Source organism: the organism of the source record quoted next, unplaced genomic scaffold (assembly GCF_019419815.1).
Source record: "Pyrus x bretschneideri cultivar Hongxiangsu unplaced genomic scaffold, Pyrus_bretschneideri_v1 Contig55, whole genome shotgun sequence".
In the NCBI taxonomy this organism is placed as follows: Eukaryota; Viridiplantae; Streptophyta; class Magnoliopsida; order Rosales; family Rosaceae; genus Pyrus; species Pyrus x bretschneideri.
Window position 1 is genome coordinate 2,241,676 of NW_025999793.1, and position 23,678 is coordinate 2,265,353.

The 23,678-nt window shown below is 35.5% G+C and overlaps 1 protein-coding gene and 1 pseudogene across 2 annotated transcripts; both read left to right on the top strand.

Moving 5' to 3' along the window:
* Positions 1-548: 548 nt before the first annotated feature.
* On the top strand, positions 549-7,511 carry LOC103935158 (annotated as a pseudogene).
* Positions 7,512-9,507: 1,996 nt separating this feature from the next.
* LOC103935147 (F-box/FBD/LRR-repeat protein At1g13570-like) lies at positions 9,508-12,143 on the top strand. 2 transcript variants are annotated; one of them, XM_048570848.1, is made up of 4 exons: positions 9,508-9,654; positions 10,377-11,195; positions 11,281-11,436; positions 11,583-12,143. In XM_048570848.1, the coding sequence occupies exons 1-4, from the start codon at positions 9,652-9,654 to the stop codon at positions 11,868-11,870; spliced, it is 1,266 nt and encodes a 421-aa protein (XP_048426805.1). In that variant the 5' UTR covers positions 9,508-9,651; the 3' UTR covers positions 11,871-12,143. The 2 variants fall into 2 exon arrangements, with proteins under 2 accessions (XP_048426805.1, XP_048426806.1); XM_048570849.1 differs by having other exon boundaries at positions 11,572-11,711.
* The last annotated feature ends 11,535 nt before the right edge of the window (positions 12,144-23,678 follow it).

Sequence of the window (23,678 nt, forward strand, 5' to 3'; positions counted from 1 at the left end):
TTTTTTTTAATATTATGGTATTAGTATAATAAAATTTAATTAATTAAATTTAAACATAACTTAATATATGGTATTAGTATTAGGTTAAGGTTTTACACTTTTAATTTTATTTTTCTTTATAAAGTTTATTTCGTCGGGTAAAATAATGTTTATATATATATAAATATATTTTCTTTGTAAATTTAAAATTTTGGCTGAAAGAATTTTGACAGACAAGTACTTTTGTTAGGCATAGTTGGTCAACACAGTTTTACGCGACCAAATGTCGTTGCACTACTGATTTCTTTTACCGTCTGAATATTTTAGAAAAGCAAAGAAAAGCATCGGAGTCATGTTCGAAAGAGAAGTCAATATTGATCTAATATGAGAGTCATTCTTTTGTGCACGATTGAATGGGATTTAGATACTACTCTCTCTCTCTCTGTGTTCACACTTAAACACACAAAGGTTACATATTATAAATGATATTTTGACATGACATGCCATTGTGTTAGATTAATGACTTCATGAAGCAAGGAAATCAGTCCGAGTCCTCTTTGAAAAGAAAGATGGGGTTGGACAGAATTAGCAACTTACCAAGTGATGTTATAGGACAAATTTTGTCAAGTTTGCCTATTAAGGAGGCAGTGAAGACAAGTGTTTTGTCAAGCAAATGGAGGTTCAACTCGGCCATGATTCCACATCTTGTGTTTGATTGTTTCTCGACTTCAGACCGTACATTTATTGAGAGCATTGTAGATCAAGTACTGGTACTTCATGTTGGCTCCATACACACATTCAGGCTTTCTCATCCAGATATTGTAGCCACTAGTGCTATTGATCGTTGGATTCGTCATCTATCAAGAAATGCTATCAAAGAGTTGCTGCTTGAAATTTTGGAAGGGGACACTTACAAGATTCCTTCATGTTTGTTTTCTTATCAATATTTGGTTCATTTAGAGTTATATAATTGTTTGCTAAAACCACCTTTCACCTTCAAAGGCTTTGGGAGATTGAAGGTTCTTTGTCTTGATCTAGTTACAGTGGCTCAAGATGTGCTTGATAATCTGATTGTTTGCTGCCCTCTGCTTGAGAGATTGACTTTAACAAAATGTGATGGCTTTAATATTCTCAAGATTGATGCACCAAGTCTCAAATTCTTTGAGTTTGACGGCTCCCTTGAGCATGTGCGTATTATGAATACGTTAAATCTTGCTGAAGTTTGCATTAATTTGGTCGGTGATGACCTTACCTGGACTCGAACTCTCAGTTCTAGCCATTTGGTCAATTTTCTTGCTCATCTGCTCCATATTCGAAGGCTCACAGTTCAGACTGAATTTTTAGCGGTAATGGATTATTTGGCTTCCTACTTTAATTTCATGAACATTAACCTGCCCATGGGTTTTTGTGCATATTCATTGAGTCTGAAGCTTCCATTCTGCTCCAATACTTGGCGGATGGTAACTTGCCAGTAAAGCTGCCAGAACCATACATGTATCTGAATTTTCTTTCTATGAGCATCTCCTTTCATATTTCGAGGGAAGTTTCAGCTGCTCAATGCCTTCTAAGAAGCACTCCTGCTCTATAAAAACTCGAAATTGCCGTGAGTATTACTCTACTGATGCGTCCAATATTTTTCTGGTACATAAAAAAAAAAATTAAAAAAAAAATTCAAACCAATGTGGCTCTACAGTAATGTAGTTTAGAGAGCTGATTTGTCAGAGTTCATGATTCTGATGCTACAGACCTTGTGCAGGCATTCGATGAGGATCAGCCTGTTGAGGAAGAAGTGAACTCTTGGTTAGATGACAATCAGGATTGCCTATGGACCCGACTGCGACTTGTTCAAATAACCAACATCTCTGGTATCAAAGCTGAACTAGATTTCATTGAATTCCTGCTTTCAAGTTCCCCTGTGCTCGAGAAAATGGCGGTTAAGCCTGCTTCTGACGATTGTTCTTCAGACCTATTGAAAAACATGATCCGGTTTAGGCGTGCCTCAGCGCATTGCGAGATAATTTACTTGGACCCATGATTCATCCATGAACATCGCGTCTAACAGGGCTTGATTGCAGAAACAAGGTTTAAGAGGTTTTCACGATGCGGTCTTTCTGTTTTTCGGAATGACGTCTCATATGGTGGTATCCCTTTTCACGAATTTTTTGTCTGTTTATTAGGAGGACTTGCTTGTAGAAACGAATGTGGGTTTACTAGTCTTTATAATGAATTTATTCCTGTCTGGTTTTTTTGAAGAATGATTCACTCTTGCAATGATCTTTTCATTTTCACTACAATTTGATTTTTGTCATATGCAGTTATCTTAGGTCATAACATGAGTCTGTATGTTGCTTCAGTCACAAACATCTGTATGTTGCTTCAGTCACAAACATTACTAGGAAAAACCATTTGCGCGACAGTTGTTTGGGCAACAAAGCACCATTCGTTGTGCATATGGGCTTTGCGCAACGAATATACACCTTCATAGCGCAAGAGTGGTGTTGTTTTGGGCGACGCAGAGATTTGTCCCGAAAGATGGTTTGCACGACGAACCAAAAAACCCCGTCACACAAAGTGAGTTAAAAAACGTGGGTAAGTTATTTTTTGGTGCAAAATAAATGCGCGATGAAATGTTTCTTGCGAAACACTTGCGCGACGAAGGCTTCGTCACACAAGGTAGGAAACCGATGTTCAATTTTTTCAATCAGAGGATTCAATGCATGTGAATTGGAGGAATCAATACCGTATTTACTGCATTGGTATGCGCAACAAAACCTTTGTTGCACAAGTTTCCTTGGCTTCCTATAAATTTGCAGTTCCTCTCTCTATTCCTCACAATTCGTTTCGAAAATGCTTTAGTTTTTTTTCTAGATTATAATCTAGTTGTTATTTGAATTTTGGTACGATGGGCAACTGTGATGCTTATTCATCAAAGACAATTGATAGGTTCCGAAAAAGGTATGCGTTGTAAAATTTGCATTTTGCATAAAGTATATATATAGCTTGAGTATATAAATATATATTTTGTTGGTGGACAAGAAGAAGAGAGCTGCACCACGGGTCCGACACACTTATGGTGGGAGCCGCTACCGAATTACTTCTACTGAATTACTAGGGGTTGTGAAGTTGGACATGCGCACCAAGTTTTGGTCCAACATTGGAGTATTGGTGGATGACAAATGTGGTGTGGATTGGAAGTCTTGGAGAACTGTCCCTCAAGAGATGAAGACACATTTGATTGATGAGTTAGTTGTATGTGTTAAGTAATTAGTTAAATAATAATTATGTTTGTTAAATTTAATATATTACTGAGATTTTAATTTATTAATTTTCGCAAAACAACCTAATTGGGACATCGACAAAAGTAACCCAAATCTGATGAAGTGCATCGACAACATATTCAAGTCCCGTTTTCGAGAGTAGAAGTTTAATATTCAACGTGTGGCCGAACTACAGCAAGAACCTGACCAACCAGCTGCAGAGTAGAATTGTGTTTTTTTTTTTATAAATTTTATCGCTTATTAAATAATGACATAAATTTGAAGTTTTTTTACGTATGAACGGTTTAATTAAATATGTACTTAATGTTTATTTTGAATGTAATTAATTGTATTTTAATAAATGTTTATATTAATTAATTATGCATGAATGGTTTAGTTAATGAAATAAGTTCTTGATTTATTAAGTATGTATCTGGTTTAAAATAAATTAAAGAATGAATGGAAAGAAGAAATAAATAAATAAATATATATATATATATATATGCACACACAATGCGCGACAAAGCTTTGTCACATAAGATAGCTTTGTGCAATGGCAAACCTTTGTCGTACGATATATCTTTGCACAATGGAACGTGGTTCGTCGTGCAAGGTGGGCTGAAAAACACGGCGAAGTACAATGTGGATGGCGCCAAAATATGGAGCCTATATGTTTTGCGCGAGGGTACTTTTGTTGCACAAAGTGTTATTCACATTTTGGAATATAACCAGAACGCAGGGAGGCAAAAGCTGCAAAACAAATGCAGCAATTGCCTTCTTCCTGAAAAATTCCAGTCAGCTATTTCGTTGCCATTAATCTCAGAGATATATTTTCTTAAATAACTAATTTAATTTTCATTCATTTAACTTGTTTTGTTTGTAGTTTAGAATTGCTGTGAGTTTTTATTTTTATGCAAATATTTTTGTATGGATTTACAAAAAATGTTTTGAAGTGTTCTCTTAGTTTCTCGTTTGAGAATTAGTTGGTTTGTTGGAAATGTGCCCTAAAAGTCAATCATATAGTGATATTTTGTGGACATTTCATTTGTTAGATTTTGTTGTGAGTCTGAATCTGACGAAATTTATGATATTGATACTTATTCTACTTCGGATGAGGATTAATGAAAACTTATGATATAAATATAATGATATTTATTGAATGGTATTTATTTTGTATACAAAAAAAAAATCCTCTTAAATTTGCAATAAATTAAAGGAAAAATAAATTATATACAAAAGAATGAATTATTTATTTAAACAATAAATTAAATTTATAAATTTGCGAGACGACGTTTTGGAAATATTTTTCGCACAAATATTTAATAATACCTTTTCTTTTAAACTAGACGCGCAATGAAAATTTGTACACCCTCGTCACACAAACATTTAAAAATTTGATTTTTGGCGAAAATTGGGCGCATGTTTGAATTATAAATACATTTCGTCGCACAAGATCCTACTTTATAATTCTTATAGAGTCTATCTCTCTCTTGATTCTTTTCGAAGCTCTCACTCTCCTCTCTCTCGATTCTCAGTCTCTTCCTCTCTTGCTCTCATCACTCACCATCTTAGTCCCTCCCTCTCTCTTTCCCCCTCTCTCCCTCTTTCCCTCTCTCCATCTCTCTTTGTTTATCTGTTTCTCTCTCACTCTCTTCTCCGCACTAGACATCCACCGCCACAATCCTATGCCACACCATCTCTATGCCACCACAACATTACCATGTAAGCACCCACTCTCCCTTAATTTTATTATTTATCATTTCAAATTTTCATTTTTTTTCTGTTGAATTGTTTTAATTAGAACAATTAGAGATTTAAAGTTTGAATTGGGAATCCTAGGTTAGGGTTTTTGAATTAATTAGAACAATTAATTATCACACAACATTACAAGTTATCACAATTAATTTTCGAATTAATTCGAAAATCTTGGGTTAGGGTTTTCGAATTGGCATTCCTTCCTTAAGATATTGCTTTACTGTAATTTTCATGGAGGCCTTTGTGGCTTCTATCCATGTGCAAAGCCAACATAGGCTTAATAAACTTGCATTTTTATTAGTTGGCTGGCCATTTACTTTTAATAGGTTTTAGGGAAAAACATGGGTTTAAGCTGATTTAGTACTATTTTAGAGCTATATTGCTTCAGGTAGTTGTTCTTGGCTGAGAATTAGGAACCTTTGCACATGAAAAACCATATAAAATTCATGCAAGATGGAGAGGAAGTGGGAAAAGGAACCTCTTCATTAGTTTAAAACTTGAACTTATCTACTTCTATGAAGATAAGTACTTGATTTAGAGCTTATCTACTTCTTCTATGTACTTGAGTCTAAATTTTGTTTCCTGCAGCTCAGATTAGTTTAAAATAAACATTACTTATATAAGAAAGAACATTTAAACCATGCCCAATGTGTAGTTATGCTTGCATGATCACTAATTGTTCTTAGATGTATGTAAATAGTATATAGAACTGGAAACCTGTGATTGAACTTGATCATTGGATTAATATTACAAAAGAATTGTATGCAGTGGCGGATCTATAAAGAGACTTGGAAGGTCCCAGGACCCATCGGCGGCCCTAAATCGTTGCTTGAAACTTTCTGGAGACCCCTCGTATGCGAAGAAGAAGGCTTGTGCATAGTGACCGCAGCAACGGCATCTTCACGAAGAAAAAAACCGAGCGAATAAGAAATGTTTCTTTTCCAGCCTTGGCCCAAAACGCTCGTTTTGGCCAAATTTTTTTAAAGAAAAAAAAAAAACCTAAAACAACTGCCAAAACGTTGGTGTCTCCTCTTTTTTGTTTTTAACTCCCCAGGTCCAGCAGTGCACATCCCCCTAGGTCCCACTTTTCCCCATCCTAATGCCCCGACTTCACATATTCGGAAACGGATTCCCTTCGGATCCCTTCCACCTAATCCTCCTTATCAAACAATCTAGACCTTTGAAATTTGATCCAACGGCTAAAAATAGGGGCCACTCTAAAAGTTATAATAATTTTAGCTGTTGGATCAAATTTCAAGGACCTGGATTGTTTGATGAGAAGGATTAGGTGGAAGGGATCCGGAGAGGATCCCTTTCCCACATATTGACCCAATCTCCTTTTCCCCAAATTGTAAAAATCCTAAAATTCTAAATTTCACCCAATTCCATATTTTCATTTTCCTCTATGTCAATTTGTTTCAAATCTCTACCCCACCACCTTTTTCAAGGCAAAGCCAATAGCATCATTTATTTGTTCGGGTAGTTCAAATTCAAGACAAAATAAGTGTAACATTGATTTGAATAATCTTGAGAGAAACTCGGAAAAAAGAATTCGAATGAAGGACTATAATCATAAGATTCAAGATGAGTGTGATATTGATTTATGAATTAAATGTATTACAATTTCACTTTTAAATGTTATTTTTGTCCATAAATTTTCAACCTTTATTATTTTTGTCCAGCAGGTTCACTCAGTGGAAGAGCGACCTCCACAAGCATTATGAGAAATATGACGGTCCAAAGGTTGCTTTAGCAGTTGGGTGCTCTAAGGAGTTGGTAGACCGCTGAGATGAAAGGGAGTGGCTCTCCGGCTATTTTAAGGACAAGAATACCTCGTAAGTATAATATATATTTCAATAATATTTAATCAAAATTTTTATATTTTAAAATAATATTTTAATTTTTTCATTAATTTGTTATAAATATCCAAACTAATATGTTTTTTATTCAACAGAAAAAAGTGAAGGAAAACTCGATCAATCGGTCGAAGAAGAAACTTCTTCACTGCTCCAGCTCGCGACCCTTCTCTTATAGGTTGGAGGAGTGATGTAATATAACCGTATATTTATTTTAAGTTTTGATTCTTTTTGCTCTCTATTACACAATTGGTAATCTATGTGTTAATTTTTTTTTTTAGGGGGGGTCAAAGTTTCCTGAGATTGACATGTTCAAGAAGGTATACGTTCGGCCCAAGAATGAGCTAGAGGAGCATCTTCATGTAAGTTATTTCAACTTTTTGTTATTCAATTAGTATTAATATTAATTACATGTATATTAAAATTAATTTGTTTGTTTTCATTTTTCTAGGCCACCATGGTAGAGAAGAGCAAGACCATTCTAGAGGAGGTGGCTTCCCAGCTTCTCCCAAAGACCTTGATCATGGAGGTGTTTCCTGCCGAGGATGCGGGTTTTCAGATCATGATGGACACACTTGATCAAACCCTCGGTCATAGGCAGGGGAATATTCACCAGGGGCTGGGGAAAGGCCGCCTTCGGGACCTGCCTGCCTCTTCCTCCTAGCAGATAACATAAGAGGTCGAATTGTTGACATCTGAAGTGGTGGACCTAATGGAGCAAATTGCCGCCCAACAGTCTTAACTTGCGATCCAGAGCAGTATGATAAACCAAATTCGTCTCGCCTTTCAGTTCTCTGGCATTTAGTTCCTCGACGCAGAACTTACTCCAGCAATGATCTCCCAACCTCCCGCTGTAGCAACTACGACCTCCCAGCCCCCTTATGTAGCAGCAACACCACCAGCGGGCGATTATGACGTGGATGACTCTATATTGTAGTTTTTTTTATTATTATTATATTTGAATTTTAAAATGTTTCTTCCGTTATGTACACTTTAAATATTTTTTTTAATTCAATATTCTTCTTTACATTTTCTATTTTCAATTTCATTAAATTAATTTAAACTACATAAAACAATCTTATCAACATTTAAAAGGAAAAATAAATAATAAATAAATAAAATGGTTGGTTCGCACAAAAATTATTGCGTCAGGCACCAGGTTCTTCAAGCAGAAGATTTCGTGCAACGAGCACCAATTTCGTTGCACAAAATGTTTCGCGCAACGAGCACTAATTCCGTCGTGCAATCACCAATTCGCATGATGAAGGACTTTTCTCCTCGGTCCAATGCCTAACATCACGAGCTTTGCGCAACTTCGTCTTTGCTGCCCAAAATTTCCGGTGACCAAATTCGGCTTGGAGCGACGATTGTGGCTTCGTCGCCCAATATGTTATTCTTAGTAGTGAAGGGTTTTCGGCCACAACCCTCTCACATTTAGGCAATACCCAACATGAAGAGAAGCCAGAATTAAAATGCTGACGTGGCCCCCTCAAAAGCCAAAGAAAATGCTCAGTCAATTTAGAGCCAAAAAAAGCCAAACAAAATGCTCAATCAAAATGTCTGAGATTCTTAGTTTTGTTTGGTGAATTAGGAAACTCATTTGGCTCTATCTGCATTTTTCTGAACAAAAGTGAAGCCAATATGGAAGTCTTGTTTTCAGTAAGACAAAGATTCAGGGCAGAAGAGTTAAATAACGACCTATGAAGACTTTAAATATAGAGTACTTGAAGTTAACGAAGACTTTGACCCAAAATCAAGCGCAATAGAGTTTTAAGATCTATACAGCTGACTCACATAGTGGAATAAAATTTAGTGGTTGTTGTCGTGTTTAATTCCCAATAATACAACTCACACATTTCAGTTTCATTTTTCTAAGTAATAGGTAAATTTCAACTTCTAGATAAGCTCAAGGTTTCCTTCTATAGTATTATGAATCTTTAGAGAGAGAGAAAGTGTCTGATCGAAAAGCACGAGTTAGAGAGTTAGAATCCTCTTTGAAATATATAGACATGAATTAAACAACCACACCGCAGAAAAGAAACACATATGAATTTATATGGTTTCGGCCAAGAATCTTGCCTATCTCCATTATGGTCTTGTGCATTAAATCCAGTGACATTAAGATATTCTGTTTTGAAATCGATGGTATATGTGCAATGGAATATAAAGTAAATAGGACATAATTTTTACGAGATTCGGCAAGTATGCCTACGTCCTCGGGACAATAGCAGTAGTCTTCTCCATTATCATACTGAAATTACAAAGTAATGGAAACAATACATTGTATCTATGCTTCTCTATTCTATTTGTGAGCTGATAGGCCTTTATATAAAGAAACTATATCTTCTTTGTTAAGGCCAATGAGTGTGAAAGTAGACAGCACACCTTCAACATTTGTTGGCTAACAAGAACTTCAACATTTGTTGGTGTCAAGAAATGGTAGATGTTGCATATTTCTTCACGTGGATCATCCACTTTTATAACATATTCCTATATCACATATCTTGTTGTGAATTACGTACTCCCCTAATATTACTTATATAAAAAGAATAAAAATAAAAATAAAAAACTTGAAAACAAGTTAAGGTTCCCGCCTATTGTGAGGCGGGAGTGAAGCTAAGTTCCCGCGTATTGGGAGGGCAATGACGTGTCATATTCTCCCCAATCATTAATCAGCCCTGAAATTCAAACCCTAATTTACCACAATCAGTTGATGTAACGCATTCCCACATTCGCAGCCATCTTGTAAGAGAACACTCATTTGGCTCACTATCGGCACTTTTGCCCACAAAATTGAAGCGAATATGGTAATTTTTCTTTTCGTTTTCTGTTTAATTTGCCCTCAATTCATTACCATGCATATCACAATTCTTCGATTGATTAATTGTATCTGTGAAATTTGCTGTGCTTGCGGATTTGGGGTTTTCTTGTGGTGGATTTCGGGTTTAAATGCCGAAGATTTCAGTTTCATTTTTGAAGTTGTAGGACATTTCAACTTGTAGTTAAGCTCAAAGGTTTCATTTCTGTATCTAATTTAAAAAGCTCGCAGCTTTATTTGTTGTTGGCTATGGAAATTATGTTTTGGTAGTGTTGGAATTTAGGCCGATGGGGCGCTCGCAGTTAGCTTGAGCCGCTAGGATTGCCTCTTCGGACTTGTCATATCTCAGACTTAATCGAGTCTGATTGAAGTGCTAGAGTTAGAAGGTTATTTTATGCCCAAAAGCAGACTCATTTGAAATGGACATTCGTTCATATGTCTGCATCGCTAGACTCTTACAAGGCTTGCGCATTGTCACTCTGGATATACGTTGCAAGTATTTTAGACTCTTACAAGGCTCATGCTTGTCATTGTGGTAAAAGAGGAATATGAAAATTTATCTTTTGCTCATGACTGAATTAGATTTGGACATTGCTTGTCAAAGTGGAAATTTGAACTTTGTTTTCTTGACACTTATATACACAAATGGTCTTGACACCACGTGTCATTGTGTTAGGTTAATGACTTCTTTGATACTTAATTTTCTTGAAGCAAGGAAAACCATCCGAGTCCTGTTTGAAGAGAAAGATGGAGTTGGATAGAATTAGCAACCTACCAAGTGATGCAATCGATCGAATTTTGTCATGTTTGCCCATTAAAGAGGCTGTGAAGACAAGTGTCTTATCAAGCAAGTGGAGGTACAAAACGGCTTTGCTTACACACCTCGTGTTTGATAATCAGTGCTTCTCGACTCAAAAGCACATAACTTTTCAGAACATTGTTGATCAAGTACTCTTACTTCATATTGGCCCCATACACAGCTTAAGGTTTTTCCTTGTACCTCCTCTAGCCGCTGCTGCTCTTGATCGATGGATTCTTCATCTGTCAAGAAACTCGATTAAAGAGTTAATACTTGAGTTTAGGGAAATTGATGTTTGCTATAATTTGCCTTCATGTTTGTTTTCATGTCAAGATTTGGTTTGTTTGGAGATACGTAATTGTTTGCTAAAGCCTCCTCCCACCTTCAAAGGCTTCAGGAGTTTGAAGAGCCTTTCTATTGGTATGGTTACCATGGCTCAAGACGTGTTTGATAATCTGATCGTTTCATGTCCTCTTCTTGAGAGATTGATTGTGAGCCTATGTGATGGTTTTACCCACCTCAATGTTGACGCACCAAATCTCCAATACTTTGCGTTTGGAGGCTCTTTTGAGACTGTTAATCTTGAGAATACACTAAATCTTGTTGAAGTTGACATTGATTTTTGCGATGAGGACCTTAGATGGGTTTCTCACAGCTCTAGCCATTTGGTCAAGTTTCTTGATCGCCTGCCCTGTATTCAGAGGCTCACAATTCAGAGTAGCTTTTTAGAGGTAATGGATACTTCTTTTACACATGGAAATGGGTATTTGAACATATTCATTGATTCTGCTGCTTTCTGCATCCGTTGTGCTGCAGTATTTGGCTGTTGGTGCCTTGCCCCAAAAGCTGCCCCAACCTTGTCTATATCTGAGGTTTCTTTCTATAACCATTGACTTCCGCCATCTGAATGAAGTTTTAACTGTTCAATGCCTTCTAAGAAGCTCCCCTGCTCTACAAGTACTCGAAGTTCGAGTGAGTTCTGTTCTATTGATCCATGCTATATAAGTATATTCTTTTGCCGAATTAAAAATTGCAAACCAACTTTACCGCATATGTTTCTGTTTGGAGATATGTTTTTTTCACATTTTTAAGAATCTGATGCTACAGATGGTTTGTAGGCCTATGGTTATGGCATGGCTGCTGTGCAAGAAGTGAAGTCTTGGTTTGATGACAACCAGAACTTCCAATTTAGCCAACTTAAACGTGTGAAAATAACCGGAGTTTCTGATTCCAAAACTCAACTAGATTTCATCAGATCTCTGCTCTTAACTTCACCAGTGCTCGAGAGGATGACTGAATCCGTCTTCTGTCAATGGTTGTTCCAAACTTGTGAAAGAGTTGCTCCAGTTCAGGCGTGCCTCCGCTCACGCCGAGATAATATACTTGGGACCATGATTCATCAATGAATTTCAGTAGCTGAAAGAACTTGCTCGCAGAAATGGAAGTGGTTTGTTCATAGTCTTTAATCTTTAATATGTATGTTTGTCTGCTTTCCTCAACAATTGCTCAGGGTGGAAATTATATTTGTCCAATTGAACCAGAGTTTGAAGATGGCTGCAAGAATCTAGTCAAATAAGGAATGGTATGGCACAAGGACAAATGTTTTGGGATGATTGTCACACTTTGACGTTGTTTTATTAACCCATGTGTTATAATATCAGTGAACTACATAATTTATATTTTACAAGTATGCACACATGTGGATCTCACATATCCAATTCTAAACATATTTATGACCAACCTAAACGACACAATATGCGAGTTTCTGTATCAAATCTAAATTAAGGCACAAATGCTGGGCCAATTGTGCGTTTCATTGTGGGTCACATGTTCAATCACATAATAAAATTGACAAAAAATTCCATAGAGTAGACTAATGGTCCATGTTTTGTTAAATTCAAAATCTCAATTAACGGACTTTTAGTTTATGAAACAAATCTAAACTAAGGTCACCGTTCAGAAACAAATGTTAAATTTACTCTAAACTTTTATCCGTTCTCCAACGTCCGGCCTATTGTAAATGATTTTTAACTTAAGTGAGTTAACTAAAAAACGTTTAACTGTGCATTCAAATACACTTCTCCAGATAGTGCCACTTGTATAAAAACATATAAATAAACGTTGTACAAAATTTTTTTTAACCAAAATGATCTCTAAATTTATCATAACTCCTCACTTTGATTTTTGATATTGAAAATCGATAGAAGTGGTCCCTGAGTTTATCCACCATCAATTATGTTAGTACTTCTGTGAATTTTTTTTTTTTTTTTTTGTTAAAAGGAAAAGAAGTGGAGGGGTTGATTGAACAAAAATACCCTCAATTTAATGAAATTTTTTATGGAATGATCAAAATGATTGACGGTAGACAACTTTTATCAATTTTCAATTTCAAGAACTAAAGTAAAGAGTTATGTTAATCAGAAACATTTTTACTAAAATAATGATCTTTTGGTGTTTGGAAGACGCGGGAATGATTGATAAAAAAAAAAAGAGCGGGAATGAAATTAAGTTTTTATCAATCAATAATCAGACCAAACCCTAAGTCTGCTCTTTTCTTCTCCTTCACATTAAAATGTCTGAAAATTCTCAGTTTTCGTTACTACAATCAGTTGATGTGAGCTAAGATTTTGATGCATTCGTAGCGCACTTGCAAAAGAAAAATCATTTGGCGAATAAATTTGACATGAATATAAGTCTTCTTTCTCACTTGCATTCAATTAATCAATTCATACAATAGTCACACTGCAGAGACTATTTATGTAGACAGTAAGGCTAAATAACTCTTATTTCATGTTAAATATGTTGTATTGACTAATTTGTTTATGAGTCATAAGTTATATACTCTACAGGGCAGGATGACAAATTTGGTGTGCCAATAACATTTTTCATTTTCATTGTTAAATAAATTTTTTATGGGTTAAACAGGTTTGCGAATCTAAATGTTACTTTTTCCAATGTGGCAAATCTAAATGTATTTTGATGTATTTAGAGAATCTTGATTCTCATGAAGCAAGGAACTCCATCTGAGTCCTCTTCAAAAAGAAAGACGGAGTTGGATAGATTTAGCAACGTATTAAGTGATGTTATAGACCAAATTTTATTGTTGGCCCATGTGTTAAAATCTAGTTATGAGATGAACAAATGAAGAACAAATTATGGAAAGGATAACAATAGAAGAATTTTCGAAGGGATTCTTGCTCTTTGCAAAATCTAGCAAAGCATATTCAATTGCATCTCTCGCTCTAGAATTCACACTTTTAGTGCTTACATAACCGTTATAATCCAAGGTGGATTCTCTCTCATTACAAAACAATCTCAACCTTTCATCTAACCAGTTGCTAGGATCTTTACACCTAGCATTACTTGCCTTACTAGTATATAGCGGCACACTTGGTATTTTAACTCAAGTGAATACACAAATTGATACACAGCTTATTTCCTAATCAGCTATAGACTTACAATTCAACGCTCCCCTTTAAGTCTAAAGCTGCTTTCACTCCAAGCATACTTCTAAGAAAACTAAATCGATCATTTGCGAGTGGCTTTGTGAAGATGTCTGCCAATTGCTTTTTAGTGGGACAATACACCAAGTCAATGATGCCTTTCTGCAATGCATCTTTGATAAAATGATATCTTTTGTCAATGTGTTTGGTCTTTTGATGAAACATAGAGTTTTTGGTAATAGCAATGACAGAAGTGTTATCATAGTGAAGGGGGGTTGCTTCAGTTTGAAATTCTCCAAAATCCTCCAAAACAAACCTCAACCATATTGCCTGAGCTATGGCTTCAGATACACTTAGGTATTTAGCCTCAGCAGTTGAAAGTGCAACACAATTTTGCTTAACTGAAGCCCAAGAAAACACACCACTGCCAAAAGAAAATGCATACCCTGATGTACTCTTGCTATCCTCGAATGAACCACCCCAATCATTATCACAATAGCCAATTAACAAGATTTTCTTCCCTTCACATATTCCAAACCATAGTCTAGGGTCCCCCTGATGTACCTGAGCACCATCTTTGCAGTTCCATAGTGTCTATTAGTAGGACAGTGCATAACCTAGCTAATAAACTTGTTGTATACATTATGTTCGACCTTTTGGCAATGAGATATAGAAGACTTCCAACAATGCTTCTATACATTTCCTCACTCGCAGGTCCACTTCCATCATCTTTAATTAGCTTCTCAATTGTTACAATAGGAGTTGTCACAAACTTTCCTTCACTTAATCCAAACTTGTTTAGCAAGGAACTTGCATATTTCTTTTGGTGAATGAAGATACTTGAGTCAGTTTGAATTACTGACATCCCAAGAAAATGATGGAGAAGTCCCAAATTTGTCATATCATACTTCTTCTTCATGTCTTCCTTGAACTCTTCTAGCATTGATTTACAACTGCCAATGTAGACTCTATCATCCACATATATAGAGACAATCAAGATGTCTACTCCCCTTGCCTTTATGTACAGTGTTGTTTCACTCAAACTCTTCTCAAAACCACACTGTGAGAAATTTATGTCTATTTCTCCATACCAGGCTCTTGGTACCTATTTTAGACCATAAAGAGCTTTGTGTAGCTTATAGACCTTGTCTTCCTTGCCTTTGACTACAAATCCTTCAAGTTGCTCAACATAAACCTTTTCTTATAATACTTCATTCAAGAAAGCTGAATTCACATCTAACTGGTACAATTTCCAGCTCTTTTGTGCAACCAATGTTATTAGAGTCCTAATAGTATCCAACCCAGCAACTGGGGCATAGATTTCATTGTAATTCAATCTAAGCTTTTGTGCATAGCCCTTTGTAACCAACCTCGCTTTATTTTTCAACACTGAACCATCAAGATTTAGCTTGGTTTTGTAGACCTATTTAACCCCTATGACAGGTTTTTCAGTTGATCTATCAACAAGCTTCTAGGTACCATTCTTCTCAATCATGAACAACTCATCCTCCATTGCTCTCAACTAAGACTCATCTTGTTTAGCATCTTCATATTTCTCTGGATCCATGATACACAGATTACACTGAGCCAATACCTCATCTTATCTAGTTTCCTCCATTTCAATGGTGTATGATCAAATGCTTGAGTGTACTTCTCATTCAGACTTGAAGTACTTGTAGATTCACCTGAAGTGAGTGACTTAGACTGAGTTCTAGAGTCCCCAATACTAAGGGCCCTTCTAGGTGAAGGTGATGTAGGTGATGCAGGAGACAACACCACACTGTCATTTCTTTCAGCACTAGTATCACCATAAGCAAATCTTCTAGTAGTGGGAGAAGGTTGATCTAAATTCTCTTCCTAATTCCAAGCAGCTTCTTCATCAAAGACAATGTCTCTTGACAGGACAAGTTTCTTGGATATTGGATCAAACACCCTATACCCTTTTTCACAAGTTGCATATCCCACAAATACTCCTTTGAAACTTTTAGGCTCAAGTTTGTGTCTGCGTTCACTTGGAATATGCACATAGCATCATGCACCAAATATCCTCAAGTGAGCAATACCTGATTTTCTCCCAGAATAAGCTTCAAAAGGTGTGATATTATTCAAAGCCTTTGTGGGACACTTATTCAGTATATACACTGATGTATGAACTGCTTCTGCCCATAAATAGTATAGCATCCTCTTCTCATGCAATATAGATTTTGCCATCTCAATCACAGTTTTATTCTTCATCTCCACTACTCTATTTTGATGTGGAGTATATGCAAGAGTGAATTGTCTTTGTATCCCTTGTTTTTCACAAAACAGATCAAATTCAGATGACTTGAACACCCTTCCTTTATCACTTCTCAGACACTTAACCTTGAATCCACTATGTAATTCTATCATAGCTTTGAACTTTCTAAAACAGTTGAATGCATCAGATTTGTATCTGATAAAATAAACCCAAGTCATTCTGCTAAGATCATCAATCAAGAGCATGAAGTACTTAATTCCAGCAATTGAATTGTTTTTCATGGGTTCATACAGATCAACATGAATAAGTTCAAATGGAGCATTAGCTCTTTGCACTTGATTTCTTGGAAACTCTTCTCTGTGTTGTTTCCCATATTGACAGCCTTCACATACACCACTATGATCTTTAAGTTGAGGTAAACCATGCACTATATATTTGTCTCTTAATTGCTTGAGACCACCAAAATGTAGATGTCCGAGTCTTCTATGCCAAATCTCAGTGGAATAAGTGACACTAGCTTTCAATGCAATTTGATTCTTAGTTAATAGAGTCAGTGGATAACATCTGTTCACTTTCTTCTTTACTTTAATGACTAAGCAATCCAGTGATGGACCATCAAACACACTACACATTCCACTAGGCTTGGCAAACGGGTTGTGTCTGTCGTCTTCGTGTCGTTTTTGTGTAACACCTATTATCTTAACAGGTCATGTCGTGCCACACCTGTTATCTTAACGGGTCCTTAACAGGTCGGGTCACTTTACCCAATGGGTAAAGTGACCCGACCCGTTAAGAAAAAAAATATTTTTTTTCTTAAATTTGCACATACCACACATTGCCACATAAATATTACTTCAAAATATTAAAACACATTTGTCGTTTAAGTACTACATCTACACTCGAAAATAAGAGCCAAATAAACAAACATCCATACACTACTAGTCTATTACAAAATATTAAATGTGCAAGGATATGTAAAATGAAAGAGTTTTTGTTTTCAAGGTTCTGAAGCCTTTCTCAAAAGTTTAAACCTTGCCAATGGAACTCAAAGCTTGCATGTTATTCCTTTTACAAAATCCTCAATTTTCAGCAATCATCATGACATAAGATTTTGTGGTATCCACTAGTGTGAATATTTTAAATTGAAGACCAAATTCATTCATTGTATTCATATAGGGTCAAGGAGTGTAGCTGTAAAAAATCATCAAAAATGGAGTTAAAATAACCGTTAAATCGTAATTTTTCGTTGATAACAGTCAAAAAGTTTTGTCCCGTTACTTGATATCTGAATGTTTGTTTTTTGTGATTTTTGGTGTATGCAATGTTGAAGCATATACAAACAAGTTTGACGGTTGGATCGTTGAAATTAGTTTCGTAGAATGCATATCCCATCAAAACGATAGATTCATGAACACTTAGAGCTTATTTATACTTTCATTAAGTATAACATAAGATTTTGTGGTATCCACTAGTGTAAATATTTTAAATTGAAGACCGAATTCATTATTGTATTCATATAGGGTCAAGGAGTGTAGCTGTAAAAAATCATCAAAATTGGAGTTAAAATAATCGCTAAATTGTGATTTTTCGGTGATAACTTTCGAAAAGTTTTGTCCCGTTACTTGATTTCTGAATGTTTGCTTTTTGTAATTTTTGGCGTGCGATCTCAAAATATATACAAACATGTTTAACGGTTGGATCGTTGAAACTAGTTTCGTAGAATGAGTATCCCATCAAAACAATAGATTCAATAACACTTAAGAGTTTATTCATACTTTCATTAAGTATAACATAAGATTTTGTGGTATCAACTAGTGTAAATATTTTAAATTGAAGATCAAGTTCATTCATTGTATTCACATAGGGACAGGGAGTGTAGCTGTAAAAAATCATCAAAATTGGAGTTAAAATAACCACTAAATCATGATTTTTCATTGATAACCGTCGAAACGTTTTGTCCCGTTACTTGATCTCTGAATGTTTTTTTTTGCGATTTTTAGCGTGTACAATCTCGAAGCATATACAAACACATTTGACGGTTGGATCATTGAAATTAGTTTCGTAGAATGCATATCCCATCAAAACGATAGATTTACTAACACCTGGAGTTTATTTATACTTTCATTAAGTATAACATAAGATTTTATGGTATCCACTAGTGTGAATATTTTAAATTGAAGATCGAGTTCATTCATTGTATTCATATAGGGTAAACGAGTGTAGTTGTAAAAAAATCATCAAAATCGGAGTCAAAATAACCGTTAAATCGTGATTTTTCTTTGATAACCGTCGAAATGTTTTGTCACGTCACTTGATCTCTGAATGTTTGTTTTTTGCAATTTTTGGCGTATGCGATCTCGAAGTATATACAAACATGTTTGACGGCTGGATCGTTGAAACTAGTTTCGTAGAATGCGTATCCCATCAAAACAATAGATTCACTAACACTTAAGAGTTTATTCATACTTTCATTAAGTATAACATAAGATTTTGTGGTATCCACTAAATCATAATTTTTCGTTGATAACCATAAAAAAGTTTTGTCCTGTTATTTGATCTCTGAACGTTTATTTTTGCGATTTTTGGTGTATGCGATCTTGAAGCATATACAAACAAGTTTGATGGTTGGATCGTTGAAATTAGTTTTGTAGAATGCGTATCTCATCAAAACGATAAATTTACTAACACTAAATTGTTTATTTATACTTTCATTAGGTATAACATAAGATTTTGTGGTATCCACTAGTGTAAATATTTTAAATTGAAGATTGAATTCATTAGTTGTATTCATATAGGGTCAAGAAGTGTAACTGTAAAAAATCATCAAAATCAGAGTTAAAATAACCGTTGAATCGTAATTTTTCGTTTATAACCGTCTAAAAGTTTTGTCCCTTTACTTGATCTCTTAATGTTTGTTTTTTGCAATTTTTGGTGTATATGATCTTGAAGTATATACAAACATGTTTGACGGTTGGATTGTTGAAACTAGTTTCGTAGAATGCGTATCCCATCAAAACAATAGATTCACTAACACTTAAGAGTTTGTTCATACTTTCATTAAGTATAACATAAGATTTTGTGGTATCCACTAGTGTAAATATTTGAAATTGAAGATTGAGTTCATTCATTGTATTCATTTAGGGTCAAGGAGCTTAACTGTAAAAAATCATCAAAATCGGAGTTAAAATAACCGTTAAATCTTGATTTTTCGTTGATAACCGTCGAAAAGTTTTGTCCCATTACTTGATCTTTGAATGTTTGTTTTTTGTGATTTTTTGTTGATGCGATTTCGAAGCATATACAAACATGAATGACGGTTAGATCGTTGAAATTAGTTTCGTAGAATTCGTATCCCATCAAGTTCAATGGTGTGTGTGTATATATATATGTTAAGTAGATTTAAATTTATTTATTTTGTATGTGTAACACTTAAGAAATTGAATGGTATGTATATTTAAGCCGATCCAATGGTCACCAATTTTTAATATTTAATTTAATATATATATATATATATATATAATCATTATAATTTTTATGACACACTCCGATCGAAATTAAGACGTGTTGGTCGTCATAAGGCATTTTGGGAGCTCATTAGCTTCAGAGTTCATCGGAACTCCGAAGTTAAGCGAGTAGTGCGTGAGAGCAATCCCATGATGGGTGACCCACTGAGAAGTTCTTGTGTGAGTTCCCAGAAACAAAACCATGAGGACGTGGTCGGGGCCCAAAGAGGACAATATCGTGCTATGGTGAAGTCGAGCCCGGGATGTGACATTTTAGGGGTATAAAATTGTTAAATTAATATATATATATATAATTATTATAGTATTTTTTTAGGGTTATAAAATTATTAAATTAATATTTTGCTTATCATGTATCATTTTACTCACGTGTATATTCGAACCAACCCGTTATCTTCACAGTTGTTCATCGGGTTACCCGATAATGATCCGATTCGTTACCGTGTCGACCTGAACACCTGTTAATTTTATGTCGTGTAGTGTTGTGTCAGGTTATTGGGTCGTGTCAGAAATTGCCAGGCCTACATTCCACCACCAAACACCAAGAAATATCCATGTTCATCCATTTGACCCACACTGAGCAAGTTTTCTTTTAAACCAGGAAGATAGATTACTTCTCTAACATAATTTATGCCCTTATTTGTGTCAATAACCAAGGATCCCATTCCTACAACATTTACAAGATCTCCAATTAGCATTTGAACTTTGCCTACAATGTTTGTTCTCACATCAACAAGCAACTCCACATTCCCTGTCATATGGTTGCTACAATCACTGTCAATGTACCATTCTCCCTTTACTTTAGTTTCAGTAGTTACATTGTTGGCATAGAACAGATTCCCAGACACTTCCACTTGATTTGCACTATTTGCCTTTTGCATTACCTTTGTTGCAGTACACTCTCTAGCCTAATGCCCAAACTTATCACAATTGAAGCATTTGGGTTTTCCCTTGTGTCTCACTCACCAAAATGGTACTTAGAACACACCTTGCACTGAGGCTTTGAAACCTCTTGACTCATTGGTTGAGATGAATTCACATTCTAATAATTATTCACAGAAGATCTCTGTTGAAACTTTGGTGTTGATTCCATTTCTTGCCTCTAGGATTCCGATTTTTCTGAAATTTGGATGAACAAGAATAAGCACCACTTTTGCTTTGTTCTTTTGGATTCATAGAGAGTGAGGCAAAACTCTCTCAGTTGTGTCAATAGTGTGCAAATCGAATCGTTGCTCTTGGCTTTTCAAAATTGCAATAACCTCCTATAACTCTACAGTCTCCAAACATTTTATATTCTCAATAACCAGACATATAGAATCATATGACTTACTAAGACTAAACCTCTGCACAAGTCTCTCATTAGAAAGAACATCACCAAATATTTTCATCTGATTAATCAAATCATTTAGTCTAGTAAGGTATCCCGACAGAGTTTCATCATCACGCACTCTAACATATTCAAATTCACTTTTATGATTTTGCAGTTTCATAGACCTCACTTGATCGCCATCATGATACTCTCCATACAACAGATCCCACGCCATCTTCGCTGATTCAACATTGGCAATTCGAGGGAAAATTTGGTTGGAGACTGCATTCTGAACAATTCCTAGAGCCTTTGCATCTTTCATCAACACAGCGTCTATTTCATCATCTCCCTCATCCTCCGATGATCATTTGACCTTCTTCTTCTTCTTCGAATCGAGAGTTATAATTCCATTTTCAACCAGATTCCACAACCCATGTGATTTAAAGATTGTCACCATCTTAATTCTTCAGAACTCTTAGTTCTCATTGGAGAAAATTGAAGTTCTCACTTTCGAGCCTCCAGATCTTGACGTCTTTGGTACGAATGAGTTGATTACTCTTTTCAGATGGTAACAAAACTTCAGCGACCTTCAAGTGAGCTTTGATTCAGCTCAGAGAATTCATAGTTTTATGCCCAGATTCAAATGATCGAACCTGGCTCTGAGGCCATGTTGTGATTCAGTTTTAAAATCTGGTTATGATATGAACAAATGAAGAACAAAGAATGGAAAGGATAACAATGGAAGAATTTTGGAAGGGATTCTTGCTTTCTGCAAAATCTAGCAGAGCATATTCAATTGCATCTCTCATTCTACAATTCACACTTTCGATGCTTACATAACCATTAGAATCCAAGGTGGATTCTCTCCCATTACAAAACAATCTCAGCCCTTCATCTAGCTAGTTGCTAGGATCTTTACACCTGACATTACTTACCTTACTACTATATAGCTGCACACTTGGTATTTTAACTCAAGTGAATACACACATTGATTCGCAACTTATTTCCTAATCAGCTATAGACTTACATTTCAACATCATAAAGCAAGCATGGAAGACAAGTGTTTTACTAAGAAAGTGGAGGTACAAAACGGCAACACTTCCACATCTTGTGTTTAATGATTAGTGTTTTCCGACTAAACCCATTACAACCCTTGAGCACTTGTTGATCAAGTACTTGAACTTCATGTTGGCCCCTTACATACATTCAAGCTTGTCCATCAAGGTCCTATAGCCACTGGTCCAGTTGTTCGAATGATTCTTCATCAATCTAGAAGTGCTATCAAGTAGTTCATTCTTGAAGTTTGGAGATGGAATCCCTAAGAGATGCCATCATGCTTGTTTTCTTGTCATGATTTGGTTATTTTGAGGATATATAACACCTCCTTCCACATTCAAAGGATTCAAAAGTTTGAAGAGCCTTTATCTTCATGAAGTGACCATTGCCGAAGATGCATTGAATATCTGATTGCTTGATGTCCTCTGCTTAAGAGATTAACTTTGAGATCATGTTGCGGACTTACACACCTCAAGATTAATGCACAAGCCTCCAATTTTTTTTACTTTGCAGGATATTTTGGAGATTTAAATCTCGAGAATACGTTAAAACTTGTTCAAGTTTGCATTGATTTGGACAATGATTCCATTAGATTGGTTCCTATCAGTTTTAGTCCTTTGGTAAAGTTTTTTGTTCACCTATCACTTGTTCGAAGGATCACAACTCAGAATGGCTTTAGAGGTACATCTATTGTATGGTTTCATACTTTAAATTCATGATCATTTACGTGCCCATAGAAATGTGAGTGTATTTATTAAGTCTGTTGCTTTTTGCTCCGGTATTTGGCTCTAAGCCTCTCCAACAAAGCTGCCAATCCTGTTTGTAACTGATTTTTTTTTTGTTCTATAAGCATTTACTTCTCGCTTTTGGCACAAGTTTTAACTGCTCAATGCCTTCTGAGAAGCTCCCTTGCTCTACAAGAACTTGAAATTATGGTGAGTTTTATTATATTGACGCATACAATATTTCTATAGAAAACTAAGAACACACTGTTTTTCTGGATATTCCTCTTCATTGAATGATAGGATAATTACATCAATTGTCATATATATATATATATATATATATATATATATAGCCACACCTATTTACAATATTCTTTCTAACAGATTAAATAAACTTTGTACACATGGCACACTATAATTGGCTAACTAAAACAAAATGGTTGTCATGATTTGGCATCCTTATCTTTAGACCCCTTCAAGCTGACCTTGGAAGAAGTTGGAGTTCTAAGAGATAGCTTGGATTAGAGAAGGAGAAACCTGTTCTTGGACAATGACTTAGTATGAATATCTGCTATTTGATCCTCGCTGCACACATATTGAACTTGAACAAGATTAGCAAGAACCAACTCTCTAATGTAATGATAATCAATCTTAACATGCTTTATCCGAGCATGGAAAACAGGATTAGAAGCAAGGGAGATAGCAGATATGTTATCACACTAGATTGTAGGTTTGAGAGATAAGGGAAAGCCAAAATCATGAAAAACCTTGCAGATCCATGTAATTTCAGTTGCAGTGTGTGCCAAAGACCTATATTTAGCCTCAGTGGAAGATATAGCCATTGTAGGCTGATTCTTAGTACTCCAGCTAATTAAGTTGGATCCAAGAAAAACACAAAAACCACTGGTTGATCTTCAATCA